We start from the raw sequence: 21,329 nt of genomic DNA, 5'->3' as shown, positions 1-21,329 counted from the left end.
GAAACAGTAAACAGCATAGGAATTTCCTGATGGTCCTCTCTCTCACTTACCAGGGAAAGGGGTGTGTAGCCCTGCCCCATACATTTTGGTCTGACTATTATGGCATTGACCTTCCATTTCAGAGAGAACACCACCACCACTCTGGTTTCTGTGTCCTCAATCTTCCACAGTTACCTTCACTGTCTAAAATGCCAACGCTAACGTTCAATATATCAGATAACCTCTGAAGTTGGAATATTCAATACTTTTTTTTTGTTTGTTTTGTTGGGTTTTTTTTTAAAATACAGAATTTCCTAGAAAAGAAGAATCAGGTAATTCAGTCCATATGAACAAAAGAGTCATTTATTATATATATATTCTCTAGTAAGTTATAATAGTCTCTTGGATTTTAAATGTCTTTTTGCTATTTTCAATGCTTAAAAATTATAATTTTAAAACATTAAATATTGTGTTATATACATTATGATTTAATTTATCATTTCTAAACATGGAGCATTCTCCAAGTGAAAACTTGGATGAAACAGAAAACAACTTCATTGACATAACAGGCTTTAAAAGTTCACTTCATACAACCATAAATTTGACTATATGAAAAATAGCCAAACATCAATTTGCTCCTACATGGGATTTTTTTCTGTTTCTTTTTTTTCTGGTCTTGGGGAGAGGGTTTTTTTGGCTTTTGTTTTTGTATAAATGGAAGGACATATCTAGTCATTACTTTCGTCAGTGTTCAGTATTTTAACTTTTTTTTTTAATCTGATACCTATTTTATATAAAATAACAAAATATACAGAGAAAGCTGAGTTTGTTACATTAGTTCATACACATACAGTAAATAAAAGGTTTTTTTATGTATGGCTTTGCAAAGGTAGATTATGAAGTGACTTTTGTATTTTATTTGTTTAAAAGCATTTTAAGAGAACGTGTTAGTGTGCTTACAATAGCGGCCATGGTAGTCGAATGTCGAGCCAAGAGTTTAATGCTAGGATCACCAGAGGTCTTGCTTGACACTGCTTCTGCAGCCCTCAGAAGACAAATGTAGTTTATTACAACCTCGTCTATCTTAGCTATAATTTCCTGCTGCTGTGTTTCAGAGTTCATTACTTTAACTAAACGCATGCAGGCTTCTGTTAAGCAACAGAGTACTTGAAAGCTGGAAGTCATAGCTAAAAGCATTTCCTCAGGGCTTTTATCAGCCATGGCCATTTTCCTGCAGGCACTTCCCAACTGTCTCGATTCCATAGATAACAGTTGTTTGTACTTAGAAAGTTTAAGGTCATATGTTTCTGGATGTAAATCTTCTCTCTTGCCCATACTTGCTCGGACCAGTGAGAGTAGCTCATTGGCATCCTTTTGTGCTGCAATAAATCCATCAGGCATTGCATAAGTCTTCTCTTTCATCACATTTATTCGTGTGATGCGTGCATCAAAGGCCACATCATTGAGATTCACATCAATTTGGCCACCTTGGGTGTCAGCACTGCTCTTCTCATGCTCATTGACTGACTCATCTTGTGGGGGCTCAGAAGCTTTCGGGGACCCCAAGACTTTCTGCTCATTGTCACTGGACAACGACTGACCAACTGGTTCTGCAAGCTCACACGGGATCTGTGGTTCAAAGAGATGTGAGAGCTGATGGCTGTCTTGGTCATCTTCATCATCGTTGTCATCGTTTCCTCTGCTTAGGAAGCAATAGCTAAAAGGGCCACGACACCTCCAGGTGCTTGTGTCCAGCTTTCTCAAGGGCAACGTTCGACACTGCTTGGAGTCCTTCTGACTGGTGCCTGTGCCCAAACACCTCTTACTCTCCTTCCTATCAGTGCTGACATATACACAACTCTGAGAATAGCTTTTTGACAGCTTTTTGCCCAGGGAAATTTCCACCCTTCTCTCCGATTTGGATTCAACCTTTCGGGTGATGTCCAGGCATTTCAAGCTGGCTGTGGCTGCCTTCTTTTCAAACAGCATCTCAATGCCTGCAGATCCTCCAATGATGCTGCTGCTGCGTCTCAGCACTTTCCTGTTCTGCGGCATCCTGAGGCTTCCTCCTATCATGTCATATGGCCGTAAACTAACTGTTGCCCCACAAGCCTGATTTACTTTGGGAATGTCACAAGAGTCTTGATTTTGACTTGGCACCTTTGATTCTGATAGCATGGATGATAGCATGATGGAGTCAGCTAGAGGCTGTCTAGGAAAAGCTGTAGGCATGCCTCCTTGTCTTCCCTTTTCAGGCTCTGTGAAAGCTACACTAGGGGTAGTAGAAGAGCAGACAGAATAATTAAGCATCACTCTGATAATATTCAGAGACTGAACTTTCACATATCTATTAACAGTCAGGACAAATTGTTCCTGGTATTTCCCAATGGTCTCCATTCCTCAAAATATTCCACAAAAAAATTTATTACTAGTTCCTTGTATCTTTTGTATTTCACTAAAATGTCTTTTAAAATGTATCAACAAATTATAACTTATGAATAATTAATTATCCATTCCACTACATCAGACAATTAAAAAAAAAAGAAAGAAAATCATCTATAAAACAACCTGAATTTTCCCTAATATAGGGATTGCATGTTTTCTATTAACTAATTATATGAATAGTTTCCAGATTAAAATACCTTCTTTAACTACACCCGAGAGGGCATGGAAAGATGCATTCATGGTAATTTTGGTTTTGGTATTTTTTGGTAGACAAAGGGTATTTCTCATTCTAGCTCCTAGTCTGTTCCACTTTTGAATTTTCAAGTGTTCACACACTACTGCTACATGTGGCCTGCAACCCAGGAAAAGGGAAACATTTAAAACCCAAGTGAAAGAATCTCCAATGCTATCTCTGAAAAACTGTGCATTTTGTATAACTTTGAAGAAACACCTACTGTCAGATTGTGAAGTAAATACATGCTTAATAAGGTAGTGACATTTTCTCATCCTTACATTTAGAGCTTTTTATTCATACTGGTACGTTTTTGACAATCTGCTAAAATAGCATATAAGATACATAATAAATGAATCACAGGCTTTTCTCTCCTACATTAATATACCTTGTGAACTCATTTTATAATCTAACAAGTATCCTGGAACTCTAGTGACTACGAATTTTGGAGAGACTTCCAAAGAGTGGAAGAGGACTCTCCATCAGTGTCCCTCGAAATATTTTTAACTGTAACAAGAGGTTTTTTAAAATGTTGATCTTAGTATGCAGCTCGTAAGAATACTCAACTTGTACAGTAAAATAAATAGACAAACTGAAGGTCTAATCCCACTGTCTGCTACAGCTTGATGATGTAATTCCAGATAAAGATCATAGAAATATCTTACCTAGTCCTCGACACAAACATGCAGCTTTAGAAATAAATATAAGAAACTCTTTATTACTGCTGTACCTGTAGTTTCTTTTATCTTGGGAATCCGATGACATCCTTCTCTCAAAGTGCCGAACAGTGGTTCAGCATTAATTGCTGAATGCACAACAGGCACTGTCATTCTGTGACACACAGCTTCAGGCTGCTGGTGCAGGTCCTTGTATGTTGTTCCATGGTTTGGAAGAATGGCAGCTCTTTCATCTGCTGGAACATAAGCAATGCCCTTCATTGATGGATCAGAGATAATGTGTTTAACATCAGAGGTACAAAGAGGAGATTCAACAGGGGTAGCACATGTGCTACTGCCTGTGCTGCATCCTGCGTCCACTGAAGAGCACTGAGAGCTTTGAAGTGAGAAATGGCCTTCACTTTGCAGAGACGACATGCGCTTAGCCAAGTGATATTCACAAAGTCTAGCCACGCTCTGCTCAGCTTCTGGAAGCTTTGAAGGATGGTCATCTGCAGATAAATCGGTATCTTCTGCATCATTTAGGTCTTTGGCTGAAGACACAGGAGTCATATCTGACAGGAAGTTTTCACCTTGGCTAAGACCTGAGGTGTCATCCTGATCCACCTCAGGATCCACTTCATCCTTACAGTCAGTTTCTGTTTTACCAAGGACAGGAACTCTTGGAAAAGTCTTCCCGTTCACTGTTTCTGGGCTTGGCTTATCTGCTGCCCCATCATCAGCAGCATACCATCTTTGGCGAAAGGCAGTTCTCTCCACATTAAAAGTGCTTAAGCGTTGACTGTCTCTTGCTGATAGAGTTCCAAATTTAGCTTTTAGATCTTCTTCAGTCTCTCCTTTTTTATTTCCCTGTTGCTTTTTCACAGTAGCATTGCCATCAGAGGGTGCTTTTATTTCACTGTCTGTCATCTTATTTTTCCTTTTACTAGTGCAAGAATATACCAAGGATCCCATGTGCAATTTGCTAAAATAATCAGTGACAGATTTTGTTTCCATGGTCTCTGGCTCCATTTCCATGTTATCAGAATGAAGAATCTGCTTTGAAGGCACAACTTTAGACTGTAGCTCTGCAGCCTGACGACCAGCCAAAGGCTGTGAGGACTTCATGCCTGGCCCTCCAGCCTGATTCTTAGCAATGGGAAATTCAGTCTGCTCTTCCACAAGGGGTTGGTAGCCTTCATTTGTGGTCAAAAACATACGTGCAGTGTTTTCCGACTGTTTCTGTGCTGTGGCTAGTTCAGAGCTTTCAGTCATTTCAGAGGAATTTGTTTCATTGCCAGAATCTGAAGATGACTCAGGGCTATATGCTCGCAGGATAGCTACACCTGCAAGCCACAAAAGATAAGAGTCAATTAAATGACAGCAGCTGAAGCACCTGGATAAGCGACAAGCAAGGGGGGTGTGTTACAGACAAAATTATGCTTTGTAAGAATACTTTGACTTTATTGCACAGTTCCCGAGACAGGTAGTTTAATAACATAAGGTAGATCCATAAAATACAGAATACGATGTATGCAAAACGATGGCAAAAAAGGAAAAAAAGGAAAACTAAAAAAAACAAACACCAACCCTCATGAAATGGAGTATTTCCAAAGCTAAATGGATGAGATGGAATGATTTTCAATGAATAAATGTAACTATGGTGAAAGAACCTGAATTGTCATTCGTCTGCTGTTCCTCTGAAGCAGCCAAAGCTTCTAGTGCTTGAAGTGTTGAGACAACAGCATCATCTAGCCCCTTCTCACACTTCCCCTCTGTATTAGTAGGGACAGCATCGATAAGCGACACTGGAATGTCATCATTGCCTAGATTACTGTCTTGCTCCTTGTTGTCTCTAGGCTGAGTTGCTTGATTCTGAGAGTCTTCCTCATCTGAACTGTCCCTGAAGCCAGGTGGAGGAGCAGCAATGGCCATGTTTAAGGTGTGCAATAGGAAATCATCTTCATTATCATCACCTTCTGGAGGTGGAAGTGAAGTCAAATCAATAATGTCATCACTAGAACCAGAAAGGCTGAGAAGAGCAGGCCTATTGATTTCTCCTACCATAATGTCTTCTTCACAGCTTACTTCATCTTCATCTTCAGCATCATCTGTGTTCTCTGCATAACAAATATCATGCAGCAAAGGCTCTTCTATCCCTTCTGCAGCTCCAAATATTTTAGCATCGCTTATAGTTGCGTAAACAGAATTTGTAGCAAACTGAATGCTTTCAGCATCTGCTGACAACTCCAGGCCTTTAATGTCATTGGCATTACTAATATAAATGGCTCTTTGTTTTTCTAGTACTTCTGGACTTTCATCCAAAAGCCTTTCATAGCCAAGAGTCTGGGGACTCATACCATCCATGTTGTGATCTCCAAATATAAAAGAAACCTTTGCTCCCCTGGGGGAATCCTGTGCTTTCTTGCTAGGTTCCAAACCTGAGAGTGACAGCAGTGAAGGCTGATTAAAATTTCTGCTTTCTTCTGCTTCAGCAGGGTCACTTTGCTTGGCCAGATGCTGATCAAATCCACCTGAATTATAAGCATTTTCTATGTACAGATGTCTGTGTTCTTTTTGACATAACAGACTTTCAGAAACATCAACAGTCGTCTGTTTTGGATCAGCAAAGGACATTTGAGTCTCCTGATCTCCTTCAGCCAGGAAAGTGGTAGTTTTTGGTATACAGTTCCACTCAGAAGCAAGGATATTATGCTTCCCTCTATTTTCAGGTCCTATAGCATAGTGAAATAAAATCAACATTGTGAAATCAAAGAACAAAGTCATGTAAATTTTAAAAAATAATTTGCTAGTGCCGAGCATTAAAAGCTATGAATAGGACAACTGAGCCATCAAAGACTTCAGAAAAGTGCTTCCAAACTCACCTCTGTTCTAAGTACCTGTCAATTTAATGACCTAAAGTTTAACTGGTACTCTCATACTCTAGAACAAAACTAAACTTCAGCTAGGAACAAATGCTATTCCAGGACTAGCAACAAAAAATCAGCTGATTTATTCAACATGATATGTATGCTTACAAAAGATATATGCATATAAGATAATCACACTCACAGGGAGCATGCATCTATTTCACTAGAATATGAAAGAAATTCATCATATAGTTTATTTTACCATTAAGATGCTATCATAGGCTGGATATTAGAACACTATAAAGCTGAACTGATATACTGTGGTGCTAGGTCTGAGCCAGCAATCAGACCTCATTGGACATAGCCTTCTGTTTTTCTGGAGGTGCTCTGGCTTAAGCTGACCTGCTTTATACACTGGACCATTATTAATATACTGTGAAATGAATACCTGTTTCTCGGCTCCCTGTATTTTTCTTGTTGGCCATGTTAAATATTGAACGCCTTGAGTCAACCAGCAGTCTGTAGTATCCAGCTGTTAGGCAAGCAAGATTCATTGCATCTGATGACTCCATCAGAAGAGTAATAGGCTAAGAAGAACACAATCAAGTTAAGGCTGTTCCTCCTCAATCTGTTTACCTGCTGACAATACTACCACATCAAAGCAAAAGAAATTACATCACAAACACCACACTGAAAAATAAACATGAGAACTTATTTTCCTCACTACCAATATCAAACAGTATCAAAAATTTAGAAAAGATTTGAGTTGTAGTAAGGTCCAACTGGACACCTTAACAGCTGATTTTGCTCTCTTTCTAAATTAAGCTAACAATTTTAAGACACTTGCTCCATCTTTTTCTTGCATAGGCATATCATTTTTGACAAAGCACTGTTTAATGTTATTCTGAATCTGCCATAGGTTAAGAACCTGGTACATTAGGTGCTGGAGTCTTGCAGTAGTATGGGAATCTGCAGGTTCCCAGAAAATGAGGGGCATTAAGCATATGTAAAGAAGCAAGATATGGGAAGCAAACAGAGTCAGGGGAAGTCAAAGTTCAGAAAATACAATAGTGACATTAAAGCTACCATTACACAGCAGATGCAGTGACAGCTTAGAAGATTTCAGTGCTTGTGGCCTGGCATTACTGAAAAGACAGGTGGTGAAAAAATAAGCAGATAAACAGAGACAAAGATAATGGAGAAAGATCACAGAATCCTCAGAAGGGAGATTAGCAAAGAAAACACTCTGTGAGAAAAAGCCAGACCTAACAAAAATGAGAGACCTCAGAGCTTTGAAAAACTATGACTGCCAGGCTAGCAAGCACTGAACCTGAGACATCCATGTGGAATCTGCTTTCTTTAATTTCCTTTTCTTTTGCCATAATGTATACATTTCTTTGCCTAAACCTTTTGTTTATGTGACTGTAGCTTTTAATACCAGAAGTTGCTCTCCTCAAATTGATTTTAAGGTGCCTATCCTCTATAACTCCTAGACAGGAAATGAAAATGAAGTCCTTACCATGATGCATAGATAGAAATTAGACTATAGACAACCCATCTTATCACTCACAGTGTGTAGTGACTCATAGCTATGTGGACATTTGTGACACTTTGTCATAATTTAGCACGCAGAGCCCACTGTCACAAGACAGATGCAAGGACCTGCATCATTTGTTTCAGAAGGAATATTACATGCAACAAGGATGGCTCTCCAACCTTCTACTTAAAAGACAACTGATTCTGATGGAGGCTGTGGCCAAAATATAACTGATGCTCACAGCTTAGTAACCAAACCCACAGTAGGTCTGATGAGTTTTTAAATGCCTGTGCTGCAGCATCTTAGACCAAAATGTGCCTGGGTGCCCTGAATGGTGTATGAACAGTTTCCAGCAACATGGGAAAATTTATACTTTTTTTTTATCTTTAAAATATTTTCTGCTACAGCTTGAGCTGTACATTCAATACATGCTTCTTTCAAGGTATTCAACTATAGCTATAAAAGTTACTATAAATTATTAAGCTCACAGATATTAATTAATTTCTGTTCTTTTGAGTGACTGCTAGAAACTAGCATTTGAAATGCTATGTTTAGCTCAAGTTTTCTGTGATGATTGGCAGAAATGGATGAACTCCATAGAAATCTCAGATTGCTGAAAACAGTGCTGCTGAACAGTCCTGTGACAGCTAAACTTTTATTGCCTGTTTCTGCCAAGTGATGCATGCTTGAGAATATATTAAAAGAAACAAAAATAAAATAAAAATCAAAACTGTCTTTTTGTTAAGAAAATAAGAATGTTTATGACATCTACTGGCACATTCAGAACCTGGATATACAAACCTGCTACCTTAGGGTAAGTCGAGGGATGCAAACCTCAGTTGAGAATACCTATCTGTGTGTGCCTGCGTCTCCTCCAAAGGACATAGTGACAACTCTTACTTGTGTCCCATGGAGGCAATTTTTTGTCAGATTCCATCTGGAACCTCCTAGATTTGTCATTTTAATGCAGGCCAGTCTCTCTGGGTTTAAGATTACATGTGTCAAAATGTAAGGAGATGGGGACACACAATTTGCAATAAGACAGTAAAAACATAATATAAAAGAGCATAATACCATGGTAATACATAATACTATGGCATACAGTGCTGCATTTTATATATGATCAGATGGGAAGGATTTAACTTCTATATTACTTTCTCCATCTGTAAGAAGGTGATAACAGCTTTCTTACAAGAGGGCTATGAATTTAGCACAGTAATACAGGTAAAGCAGGCTGAGATCCTCAGATGTTACCATTTCTAAGTAAAGTGAAAGAGATGCTGTGCTCACCAACCTGTAAATTTCTCTTAAGTTGCTGTCAAAGAGCATTTAGATTAATTGAGAGAATTTTTTTTTCATTAGCTTAAATACAGGGAAAGAATTCCAGGTCAATACACCTAAAGTATTCAAAGCAAAGCTTAGCAAAATATTCCTCATGTGTGCTTTTTCTGTGTAGATGGGTAAGAAAAAAACCTCTTAAGTTCTATTTAATTTAATCAAATATGTAAGTTTCAAGCATAATGACAACTCCTGATTAATGCTCTAGAAAGTCTATGAAGCCTTTCACTTCAAAACCAAATAGAAACCACACCAAGAAGAAACAGGAAAACATAATAGACAAAACTCCACTCGTTTTGCCACTATGAGCCACAGGTGCAGTGTTAAGTGGGACTTAAGAGAAATTAGACAACCATAGGTAGATGATGAGAATCTGTGAATATATTATGCAGGGCAAAGCACTGAACTGGAATTGTAAGGGCTAAGAAGAAACCCCATGCCTTTTTAAAGTTTATTTAATTGGTAACTGCTGTGTGGATACTTGCAGTGAACCTTGTGGATATTATATTGGATTACAGGGAACATGTGTCCAATGTAGCTGGTGATTCTGTAATGGTAATAATATTGTCTGTACACTAGAGCTTCTAGGGGCTCAAGGAGCTTCAAAAGAAGGCCTAGTTCATCATCACCTCTTCTTACTATGGAAATCCAGGAAGACAACAATGAAGTGAGTTGCCTAGGGTCAGCTGAGAGAAAAAAGCCAAAATAGAATACAAATGTTTTGGTCTGGTACACTGTAGGCTCCTCAAACACCCAAGCCATAGTATGCATGGACTGTGACCAAAAAAAGAGTTAAAAATGCACCCTCAGAGTATTACTGGCATGAAAATAGCTTGATCTAATACACATGTAAAACCAAAAACATTATTTAAAGATGCTGTATCAACATAAATCAATAACAAACTTACTTTTACATCTAAGACATGCAGCTCAACTCTAACATTAATTTCATCCTCTGTAAACATCTCAATTCTGTTCACGTGGCTGAAGTCTGCCAGGAGAGCCACAAGGTTTGTTTTGGTGTTTATCACATGGCTGATTCCGTACCGTGGCCCTACTAACAGAGTCACTTCTGAACGCTTTTCTCCCTGCTTTAGCAGAAAAAGAAGAAGAAGCACAAGTGGAAAACATTATAGGTACTGCCTTCTTTCAGTTTCATGGAGCTACATTTCTGCTTTAAAGATTATTATGGTTTTTTCTAAGAAGCTACAATACATAAGAGCATACTTGATTCATAATTTAAAAGGAAAGGAATTTCATGCTAGATGTTGATTGTACTCTAGTTTTTAGGTTGGTAGTTAGATGAACAGATGGATGGATGGACTCTGCTTCTGGTAAAAGAAAAGCTTTGCCATTAAGATTTTTCCAGACTAATAATTTTAGTATTCTAGAGTTATTTGGATGGTGCAATTTGCTAAAAAGAATGCTATCTAGCTCCGAATTCCCAGTAAAATTCAAATGATAATAGGAATGTAATTTTCAAGGTGAAAAAAATAAAAGTGATTTGCGTCAATTAATAATGATTTTTAAATGTATGACTAGAACCTAAACTTCTAAAGAAAATTTTATGATGCAACTTCTGCAAAAAAAAAAAAAAAAAAAAAGAGAAGAAAGTAACTATTTAAGACAAATATTACCACTAGTGTTGCCTTGAAAACACGCCCTCCATATAATCGTAGATCACTGAGGAACTTCAGGTAATGCACCTTGGCTTGCAGAGCAGAGAGCTGAGAAAGGAGAAACAGGGGTAAGAGGCAGCAGTGGAAATCATGACATTCTAAAATTCATAAAAAAAATATTTGTGTAATCTAAGGAGAATGAACTGCAATAATAGCTCTTCGGAGCTTGAAACTAAATCCTTAGATGCCTGAGTTTCAGATGGGGAGTAACAGTTTCTCTCTTAAAATTAATATCTTGCTTGTTTAGTTAAAATGCACTGAGGACTTGGGTATGGGCGATCAGAGCACTGCAAGAACATTGTAACTGCTTCAATGAAGGGAAAATGTTAAACTACTCAGATTAAACATCTGTTCATAGCAGGATTTCAGGGCTAGACAGCAGCTTTCCATTCAGAAACTTGATCAGTTCTTTAACTTTTATGTACCTATACAGAGAAAGAGAACAAAGAATTTGCTTTTGTCAGCTATGCATATTACATTTTTCTAGGTACTTGTGGCATTTGGCATATTATTACAACTCATTACTGCATTTCCTACTTTCTAAAATAAAACTCTCCCACTGTATTTAGTAGGTAATAAATCTGAAAGCTAAATACAGCACATCAATATATCTGATCATGTCATGAAATACATGTCATAATTTACCTCCCTTTTTCTCCTCTGAGCTTAAACTACCTACTTAAAAAAGAAAACTTTGAAATACTTTATGAGACGTAATGGAAACAAGAAACAGTTCATTTCACCCAAACCTTATACCTCCCTGGTGTAAATCCTTACATCTGCACTTTTAAAAGAATGTAAAACAGTCTCATCTCATTTGCTAGTCTCATTTCAGTCACCAAAATTCTAATTCAAAATCTTACTTGATTTTGAACAGTATTTTAAGGGTCTATCCTAAGTTTCTTCTAGACACCAAGAAGGAAATGAATCCAAAGCAGAGCAATTAGTGGCAATGCTTTCCCCTTTCCTTCACCAGGTGTTCATTAGGTGGAAAAATGCACAGGAGTTGTTAAAAACAGGCAAATCCTGAGAATGAGAAGCTTCTCTTCATGCTAGGAAAGAGAAGACTCCAGAACAAAATCAGTTCCTATGCTAGTGCTTACATGTGAGACAGAAGGTATGATGAGCTCAGGTGCTTTGTTTCTGAGACCTACCTGCTAATGCAGCAGGTGTACAAACAGCTTGTTTCCAAACCTCAAATCAAAACGAATGAAGCAAACCCAATAAAGTCTGTTTGATGCAGGAAGGGACTGTTGCAATGTCCCCTCCAATCAAGAATTGGTGTATCTTACAGTATGCCACTGTAAGACACACCTAACACCTGCAAGGACTGAAACAGCAACAGCTTCCAAAATAACCCCAAATTTACACTACCAGAATAAATAATAATCAATTGGAACAATTTAGCTTTAGTTTCTGCAGTATGGGAGACATGCAGTGCTTCAGTCAAAGAGGTGGCCTTTCTTCCTGAGCATTGCAGGTCAAACACATAGACCTATGTTCACAGTCATGATGTGATCTGAAACCTCCAAGCAGGATTTCTGCTGATCACCTTAGCTCAGGCACAAGGTGTTTTGAGGTTTTTCTGTTCAGAAACACAGTGCCATGAAGCAGGATTAAACTCATTTCATGTCTCAACTAGTCACTCTTATGTTCTTTTTATAGTCTATGAAGAGAAATAAGCATTTCTAGGACACAAGTCATCTGACCTATTTTTGACTCCTAATGTGGGATGGGATGAATTGCTCCCTAGAAGTTTCTGTTCCTCTCCATTGACTACAAAGAGAGATTAGATGACCTGCACTAAGTAACCTCATTACATTGTCTAAAAGCAGCCTCAGCTGTATGCACATAACAAAGGCATTTCTCAGAGACATTGCCTTCTCCATGTTTTTTCCATCTAAAGTGAAAACTGAGTGCTAAGAAAAGCATTTTACAACACAAGGAGAGTCATTTACTGTAAGGACCATCATCTATCCTGTCAGATCTTGGCCAGCGAAAAGTTTCTCTCTACAGCATAAAAGAAAACAATCTGAAAAACAGCATTTATGTCAGGCACATAGGTTAATGTGATTCAGATGAGAGCATCAGAGAGAGAACAATAACTTTCCTAACAAATATGCCATTAATGGTAAGCACTAAATTAATTTTAAAAATATATATCTTCACCATACATGAAGAATTAATAACCAGTTCTCTGTCATTCTCAAGATAAAAAGGTAGTTTAGTTGGGGCATCATTAATTATTTTTAATTGTTCTTGGCTATGTTGTACAAGCACCCAAAGTTAAATAGCTGAAAATATAATGGCTAGGTGTTTCTCTGAAGGGTTAGCTTTAAATGTTTTCCATGCACACCACCCTTTCTGTTCTTTAAAACATATTTTCCATTAAGATGCAAATGTAATACCTTTTTGCCTGGAGGAACTAGGTTTTGATTTGCTTTGACAAGGTGGGAAAGTGCTTTCTTTATGTTCTTTTCTTTCATGCTTTGCAGCACAGCAGATGGAAGAAAAGTCTCTAATCCCCATTCTTTTCTGCAATAAAAGGCATATATTTAATTTCACATTCCTATGATGATTATTTATCTAAAGACTGGTGACTATGTTGCCAAGTGAATGATCACCTGAAAACAGGAGAATTGGTCAAGTCCAGAGTTGTGCAATAACACATTATTTTCTAGATTCAAACTATGTATTTCTTATGAAAAAGATCTTCTAAAATGATAAACAATCTTCTGTCCCTTCCATCTCTTCAATCATGCCATTCAGAAAAGAATGTTTAAGTTTGATGTTAAACACTTAATTATACAGGAAAGTACCATTGTGGTATTTAAACAGCAGATAATTTAAGAATGCAATGTCAGATTTAATTTTATTTTCCTAGGTTTCTTTTAGACCATGCAAACCAGACAGCCATTGCCTTTTTTTTGTTGTGGTTTTTGTTGTTGTTGTTGCTTTGATCCAAGCAGTTGTACATATATTTGCACTTTGGAACTTTGATTTATCTTTGTAGTTACATATACATGTTGTCTAACATTAGACAGCAGTTTATTGGGATACGTCTGCATTTAAGAAATATTAGAAAATGGACTCTATGACCCTGAACCCAGGGTTTTCTGAACCCAGCAATAATCTGAATTTTACTATCATAATCTCTACTAAAACTTTAGGATTCAGCCCATATGAACTTAGATCTTAAATTCCTGGAAGCAAATGATTTAATTTTCTTTACATTTAAATGCTATTTCACATGCTTAAACAGGTGACCAAAAGGTAAATCATAGAATCATAGAATCAACCAGGCTGGAAGGACCAAAACGACCACACATGCTGCTCTTAGCACACCTGAATCAGTTTCAATGACTAAGAATAAACCTAAAACTGATGCATGCATGCATACAGACATATTAAAGAAATAATCTTAAAGAATCTACAAGTTACCCCTAAAGTTTCACTTTTAAAGAACACACAGCATTCTCAACTTACTCTATGTATTTGAGGGAGATTTTCTGAGTTTGCTTGGTGGTCACAGTTGCGATATACATTTGTAATGCAGCCAACCTCAGGGCAATGTCATATTTCAGTTCTGGTCCAAATCTTTCCTGAACCACATCGTTACAGCTCTGCCAAAGAACCAGTAGAGGGAGCATCAAGTTAAAAAATCTTGCACTAAAAATGAATTATCGTCTTTTTTTTTCCCCTTTCTTTTTTAAATTAACATTGCACGAAGTGTAACCCCAAACCCAGAAGAAGGACTGTGAAGAAGGTAGGACTGTTGCTCTCAGAGGTGTCAGATGCTCACTAGGATATGGGCACTTATGAGGAATACCAGTATTTCTGCCAAAGAGCAGAAGGCATGTGTCTTTTGACCTCAACTCTCTTCATCTTCCCTCCATCACAAAGAGAGCTGGGAGAGTTAGCAGGATTCTACCTGATGAGATACTCAGGAGAACACCATTGTTTGTACATCAGTTTTCCCATCCACTTTACTGGAAGTTCCTTTTCAGACATAATTTCTGACTGATATTACAGTACCATAAATAAGTATTAGTGATTAATTCAGCTTCACTCTTTTCTAAAGCCAAATATATTTTGGAAAGTTATCAAAGCATTACTATTTGGAGAGACTTATGAAGAAAGGGGAGTTTGCAGATGATAGAGATTTGCACATTCCCCAAGTGCATTCATTGGCTTTATGCAGCAGAAATAAAAGCCAGGATTTACTGCAGCCATGCTTTTTATGTGAAGATGTAGATTTGTACATACAAAAGTGCATCTTTTTACCCTCCTTTATACTAACAATGGCTGTGCTTTCACCTACCTGTACATAAAGATATTCAAAAGCAACTGGATCTCTTCTTAAAAGATCAATGGGATCCTTTGGGACGAAGCTAATCCTGAAAAGACATCTCATCTTGTGCGAGCTTGGCCTTTGGGTCACCTAGGGCAGTGCAACAATGATATTACATCTTGACAATCCTGGTTGAGCAATGTGGTTTCTAGTCTTGGGTAATGTGACCCTGCTCCAGAGCCATGTGGTAGCAAGAAAAATAATTCTGTCTAACAAAGTGCTTTGCATGGGCTTCTTATTAAGTTCTTCACCTAAGAACATCATGTATATAATCTTGTGGAAAGACTTTTAGACTCATAGAGGCATGACTGCCTGATAAAACTCATCCTCAAAGCAACAGAATTCACTCATTCAAAACCAGAGTGGAAGGACAGAGAAAACAGACCTTGATGGTAACCATCCAAGTGAAATACAAATTGAGTTGAGCCTCAGCAGGACTAAAAGACTCATAAATGAGAAAAGCTAGAAGGTTTTTGTGAAGAGATCACATACTGTTTCTTAGGCTGTTTGACAACACAGGTGAGGCTCAGCTTGGCAGCTGTTATTCTCATCTTCTCTTGCTTGTTTTAATCCATTTGGCAATTTGTGAGAAACTAGGTCTTTTTTTCTGGGTAGTTCTGGATTAAGAGATCTACTCCATGACTTCTGACCAAGACCAAAAAATTAGAAAAGCCACTTTGTGTGATGGTCAGCAAAACTGTTAAGCATCTAACACCATGATCTGGGTATCTCACAGCAGACCACCATATATCTAATGAATAATTGGATGAAAAGGTAACAATTCAATAGCACCATTGTAAATCATGGTCAGCAGCAACATTATAATGGCAAATTAAAATATTTATGATTTTACAGGAACTTCAAAGAAGAGACTCTCAGAATTAATGCAGTTTATGTAGTTTATTCAATTAGGTTAATGCAGTTAGAGAGTTAGGGTACTTTATAATGAACATCTTTACTTGATAAAACTGTACCTTCAAAAATTTCCAGTGAAGTCTGTCTTGCCCTAGCAACTTTTGAAGGTGTATTTGTCTCATGTCGTCTATGACCTCATTCCTAAGTATCTAGGCATACTCTGTACATAAAAGGTTATGAAAGGTCACTGCATCGGTTTATTCTGATCCTTCTGATTTCAATGAGAATTTTGCCAATTACTTCAAAGGGGATGGCTAGGCCAGGAGAGCCAGCACTGAGCACTGTTGGATATTGTGCAACCACTGGGTAGCTTCTACCCACAGGAAAAGCATGTTAGCATGGCAAAAGCAAGTGCTTAAAGGTTAGAAAATCCTAGAAGGATTGTTAGCTGTTAAGCTAGGGTCCTTCATATCATTACACAGACTCTAGTTATAGGATCAAGGGGATTTTGTAATTTAAATTAAGTTTTTATCCCCATCTGATCTAAGAATCCATTTCTCCTTTTCTTTTCTTTTTCAAATTTAGTTGAAATTTAAAAAAAATACTAGTGGTCTCCTGAAACACAGAAATATAATAGAAAATTTCAAGGTAAACAATTTGGCAAAATGATAAGCAGCTAAAATCAGGGTACTCTGCTGGTAACTGTGAAGCAACTTTACCTTTAGTCACATCACCCTGGTCTAAGGAAGAAAGTCACACCAGTGTTTTCTAGGTCACAATTCATCATCACCGAAGTGACATAATATATCGCTGCATAAACAAGTCAAACTTGACTCCAACAGGAAAAGGAGTATTCCCTGTCACCCAGATACAGATCTGTATCATCGGATTGGAATGAAAAATTTAAACAAGGTTTTTAAAGTAATTTGGGCACACTATGGTTCTCAGAATTGTTACCATAGATTTTCCAGCTGTTGAGAATATTTACTAGCTGGGCCATGTATGATATGAAAAGGCTTGATATATATTTTTCTAGCTTTCACTCTGATTTTTAACTAACTTCTTAACACTTTTGAATGGCCCAGTGAAGCAATGAAATACGATGTATGTATAACAGTAAAATGATTGTTTCTTGTGAGAACCTGAGTCTTACAACTACATCTAAACAGTATTTGCATTTGACAGACTGTATCAATCTATAAATCTTGCAGCTAATTCACTTGAGCAAAGAAAATGATGGATAATTTACCGATTAAACCATCTCACTAATACCTGTTTTCACGTATCATCACACAAACCTGAGTAAGAGTCTCCTGTTCATGTAGCAAAAGGAGTTTCGTTCCAGATCCTTCGACCCTCTGCTCCAGCATCAGGGAAAAGTGTTCAATACACTTGATGGAAAGCTTTTCTTGGAGTGTTAAGATGACATCCTAATTAACAAAGGATTTATAACATGTGCTTAAATTCAGGAAGTACTTGGGACTCAGTTCATCAGTGCCACTCATCCTACATGTACCTAGCACAGGGTAGAAGCCCTAAACTGAAGCCCTGAACTACTAAAAACTGATGTAATGTGATGGCCAAAGTGTGGTCTTTAGGGGCAAAAAAAACCTGGAACAGGTTGGCTGTTTTTATGCTTATAATAGAAATTACTGTAAAGTAGGCTCATGGGCCCTACAAGGGTATGGAGACCTCACTATCTACATGAATCATGTCTCCTGTTTCTTCACCTAACCAAATTCTCAAATGGACTGAAGGAATTCAGTATCCCCCGGACGTAGAGTGGAGGCTTGGATCCATTACCTGCACACAACTTATGCCTAAGGTATATCTATGAACTATTAACAAATATTGCAGTCCATTTTTAAGTGTGGTTTACCATCAGACTGGAGTAAACTTCCTCTTGTCTACCTTAGTAAATCATTCTCTTTGCTGTTCTAACTGACTGAGCATGCTGCTGTATCACAGTGAGCACAAAGGCAGCCTTTCTTTAGATATGTATAGCTTTAGAATCCCCTAAAACTAGCAAAATCTGACAATGCAGACAAGAACTGCATCCCCAGCCTTCACTGATCCTTCCCACCCATCATCTCCCATGTCTTGGTGTTCCAGGTGTGTGTGCTGCCATGTGCTGAACTAGATTTGGTAACCAGTCTGTACTAAAACCATCTTATCCAAACAGTAATGCTTGGGAAATGAGCAGCATGCCCAATAGTGCCAGCTGTGATGTTTACTGAGCTACTCCAAGGCTCTTGCAGACATTGTGAATGTCTCTGATCTAGGAACTTGCAAGGAACAATGTCACAGATACTCCCTAGCAGCCTCAGTTGTGTGCCAGGGCTTCACCTTTTTATTTCTCTATGTGAAATGTGTTGTGGAAAGCACAAAGGGTATTCCCTGAGGAGAGCAATTTATCACTGGCATAACCCTACAATATCCTGTCCTAAGTTCACTTGATGATAAGCTAGCTGATATTCAATTAGCAACAAACATCTTAATCTTCTTAGTCACTGACTTTCGCTGACAAATCATGCTAGTGTTTGGCAGCATATCAAAGGATAGGACCACTCAATTTTAACAGTGATCCAGGAACATTAAAATGATCACTTCTACTTCTTCTTCATTGACAATAAAATACGTTTTTAGCAGCAGAAAAATGGACCAAATCCTCATTATTTTTGAACTCTGAGTCCACCCCCAATGGAACGCACCAGTAATCTTGTTCTTAAAGCATTCCAAGCAAAGGATAATTACTGAAGGTCTCATAACAAGGTATATCTACCCTACCTTTATTGAAGTGCTGCAGTCAAAACGGAAAGATTTGGTTTGTCCATTTTCAAGATACACCTTTAGAACATTTGGCATGAAAAGAAGTGAGTTGTCCTTAACTGTTTCCTGTCAAGAAAATGAGTGAATCAGATTACAACATGTAACAAGGGAAATCTAAACACTATTCTGCAGAAGTACAGTGAAGAAGTACATCATTCAGATGGACAGGTAACAACTGAGAAGGAAAGTGTTGGTCTAAACTCAAAGGAGAAATATCAATGCCCTGCAAGGGCCTAGCCATGCTCATTACAGCTACCACCTGTATGTCTCTATCCTGGAAAAATATAACTGTTTACATACATTTTTATGTCTGTCTAGGAACATTGTCTTTGCCTAAATACCATCTCTTTGACAATAAATATTACCTCTAAAATGGAAACATTTTCAGTAAGTCATAAAAATGGATTACACTTTCTCTGAATACAGTGAGCTATTTAGCACCTTCAGCCTACAAAACAGAAACTGCAGATTCATTAGTAAGAATTACAATCAAGGTGTTTTACATTTGTCTTAAAGATGGATCTTAAATGCTAATATCTGTCATCATTTAAGAAGAGCACTTAATTTGATGATTCATAACAAGGGTAGTAAAATAAAGAGGAAAAAGGAAGGGAAACAAACAAAGATTGGGGGTTGTGTTATTTTGCTTCTTTATTTGCATTTTAAAAAGCAGGAATTGCTTTTGAAAAAATGCAAGATCAATTTACACTTGGAAGAGATTTGGATAAAGACATCAGTTTGGAATTATGTTATGGCAGATTATGAAAATTAGCTAGGAGTTCATGTTTAAGGAGGAGTTCAGTGCCTCTCAAAGGGAGGCTGACTTTGCCTGAGGGCTGGAAACAAGAAGTTCAAGTAGAGAAAATAAATTTGAGAGAGATCTGTAAGGTAATTTTAGTTGGCTTTCCTGACATGGTACTTCTCTTGAGTTTATGGCATTCACAATACAAAATCGATCTAAAAAAACCCCACAACAACAACCATGCATTATCAAGCCTATAAAGACAGACACATATGTGCTATCACCGCAAAAATTCATTAGCATTTTAATCTTATTTTAAGGGACAAATTTTTCACGAAGTTATCAGCCCAATGGACTTTCAAAATATTTGGAAAACTTCAGAAGCAGAAAAACCTTTCCCTTTGAAAGTCTCTCACCATTGTTTTTACCATATAATTCCCTCCCTTTCCAGCCTTGGCCTGTACCTTTGGATGAAATGCTCAGTCCTTTCTGAGGTTAAATAGCTGAATACTCACCGATACCTGGCCATTGATAATCACTTCTTCTGAGAATCGCACTTTGACAGGATTAGACTTCAATCTTGCCTTTTTTGCAGCACTAATAAAAGCTGATTTAGGAGACTGGAAGAAAAGATGATGACAAGATATATCATATAATTTCAAATTAAAACCTACCTTTCCTTTTTCAGTTATGCCCCCTGTTTCTCACGCACTGGGAACTCCATGTATACAGCAACACTTTGCATACCATTCACTGAAGAATGGAAATACAGCCAAACCATAATGCATCCTGAGATAATACATATATACATACACATAAGGAATCACTGTCAGACTGGAGTGATCAGAAGGGCTCTCAGTGTACATATAAATTCCTTGTAGTGCTTCCACAATGACTACTGTCAACCAAACTTCTGTGCATAAATAGACACTGACCAGTGACCTACCAGTGACCCCTCCTTCGAACACAAAATGGAAAATTTTTTCATAATCTGTGGTCTGCTAGATAGATATACACACAACTTTTGCAAAAGAAAGTGTCTGAGAGCTCTTCAATTGCAGTGGCTTCTCACTGTGTTAGTCCACTTCAAAACACAAGTGAAAACCATCAAGAGGCACCTGCAGGCTTCCCCTGAAGGTATCCCCTACACACATCCTGTGAAAAGCTTGTCTTCAGTAGGTCAGACACTTTGTAAGGCTTCATGGATTAGAAGTCTAGAAGCATTCCTAGTTTTCTTCTGTGACCTGCCTGACTTTGTTTACTACATTATACAATAGATTCACATGTGATCAAGTGTGCAGCCCTTGGAAAATAAAGATGTTCTCCATTTGAGGAGTTTGACTAACAACATTTTTTAGTAATAAATTAAATATTCACAGTCAGTGGGATTTCCATTTTCAGCAGCAGAAGAAAGGCAGTTTTATTCTCAGGTCAGTGACAAACACAGCCCTTCTGCCATTCCCTAACTCCATAAGCATGATAATGGGCAATGGAAGAAATTCTGACTTTGGCTGAAAGTCACTGGGCTCCTTTGGGCCAGGCTTTGGTCCATTTGTTTCTGTAAAAAAAGAATTAAAGATTTTCTGAATCTTATTCTAACTCCTGAGAAGTGGCCTTACTAGTTCTGGATGCTGAAAAGACTAACTCATGTTGGCTTGCCTGTGAGAAGTAAGTGCAGGCATCAGTGGTGATGATCAATGCAGCACAACAGCAGTCCTTGTAAACACAGGAAGTCTTGTTGCCATCACTCAAATTTTGACTCAACTAACAATCTGCAGGAGTGATGGAGTAGTCCAAGCATACATGCTCTTGTTGT

At 37.8% G+C, this 21,329-nt stretch overlaps 1 protein-coding gene across 1 annotated transcript in view; it reads right to left on the bottom strand.

Moving 5' to 3' along the window:
- Positions 1-550: 550 nt before the first annotated feature.
- FRMPD4 (FERM and PDZ domain containing 4) overlaps positions 551-21,329 on the bottom strand; it is a 99,343-nt gene continuing 78,564 nt past the window's right edge. The window contains exons 5-16 of the mRNA XM_009071528.1: positions 20,029-20,133; positions 18,730-18,837; positions 17,241-17,372; positions 15,058-15,177; positions 14,223-14,359; positions 13,145-13,271; positions 10,695-10,784; positions 9,966-10,148; positions 6,631-6,769; positions 4,986-6,047; positions 3,387-4,658; positions 551-2,246 (exon numbers count right to left, since the gene is read on the bottom strand). Coding sequence (XP_009069776.1) covers positions 895-2,246; positions 3,387-4,658; positions 4,986-6,047; positions 6,631-6,769; positions 9,966-10,148; positions 10,695-10,784; positions 13,145-13,271; positions 14,223-14,359; positions 15,058-15,177; positions 17,241-17,372; positions 18,730-18,837; positions 20,029-20,133 — 4,827 coding nt within the window. The 3' untranslated portion in view covers positions 551-894. The remainder of the gene's footprint in view (positions 2,247-3,386; positions 4,659-4,985; positions 6,048-6,630; positions 6,770-9,965; positions 10,149-10,694; positions 10,785-13,144; positions 13,272-14,222; positions 14,360-15,057; positions 15,178-17,240; positions 17,373-18,729; positions 18,838-20,028; positions 20,134-21,329) is intronic.

This window comes from Acanthisitta chloris, unplaced genomic scaffold (genome assembly GCF_000695815.1).
Source record: "Acanthisitta chloris isolate BGI_N310 unplaced genomic scaffold, ASM69581v1 scaffold7590, whole genome shotgun sequence".
NCBI classification, from domain to species: domain Eukaryota; kingdom Metazoa; phylum Chordata; class Aves; order Passeriformes; family Acanthisittidae; genus Acanthisitta; species Acanthisitta chloris.
Note: the sequence above shows the minus strand (reverse complement) of the source record. Positions and strands in the feature narration are given on the sequence as shown.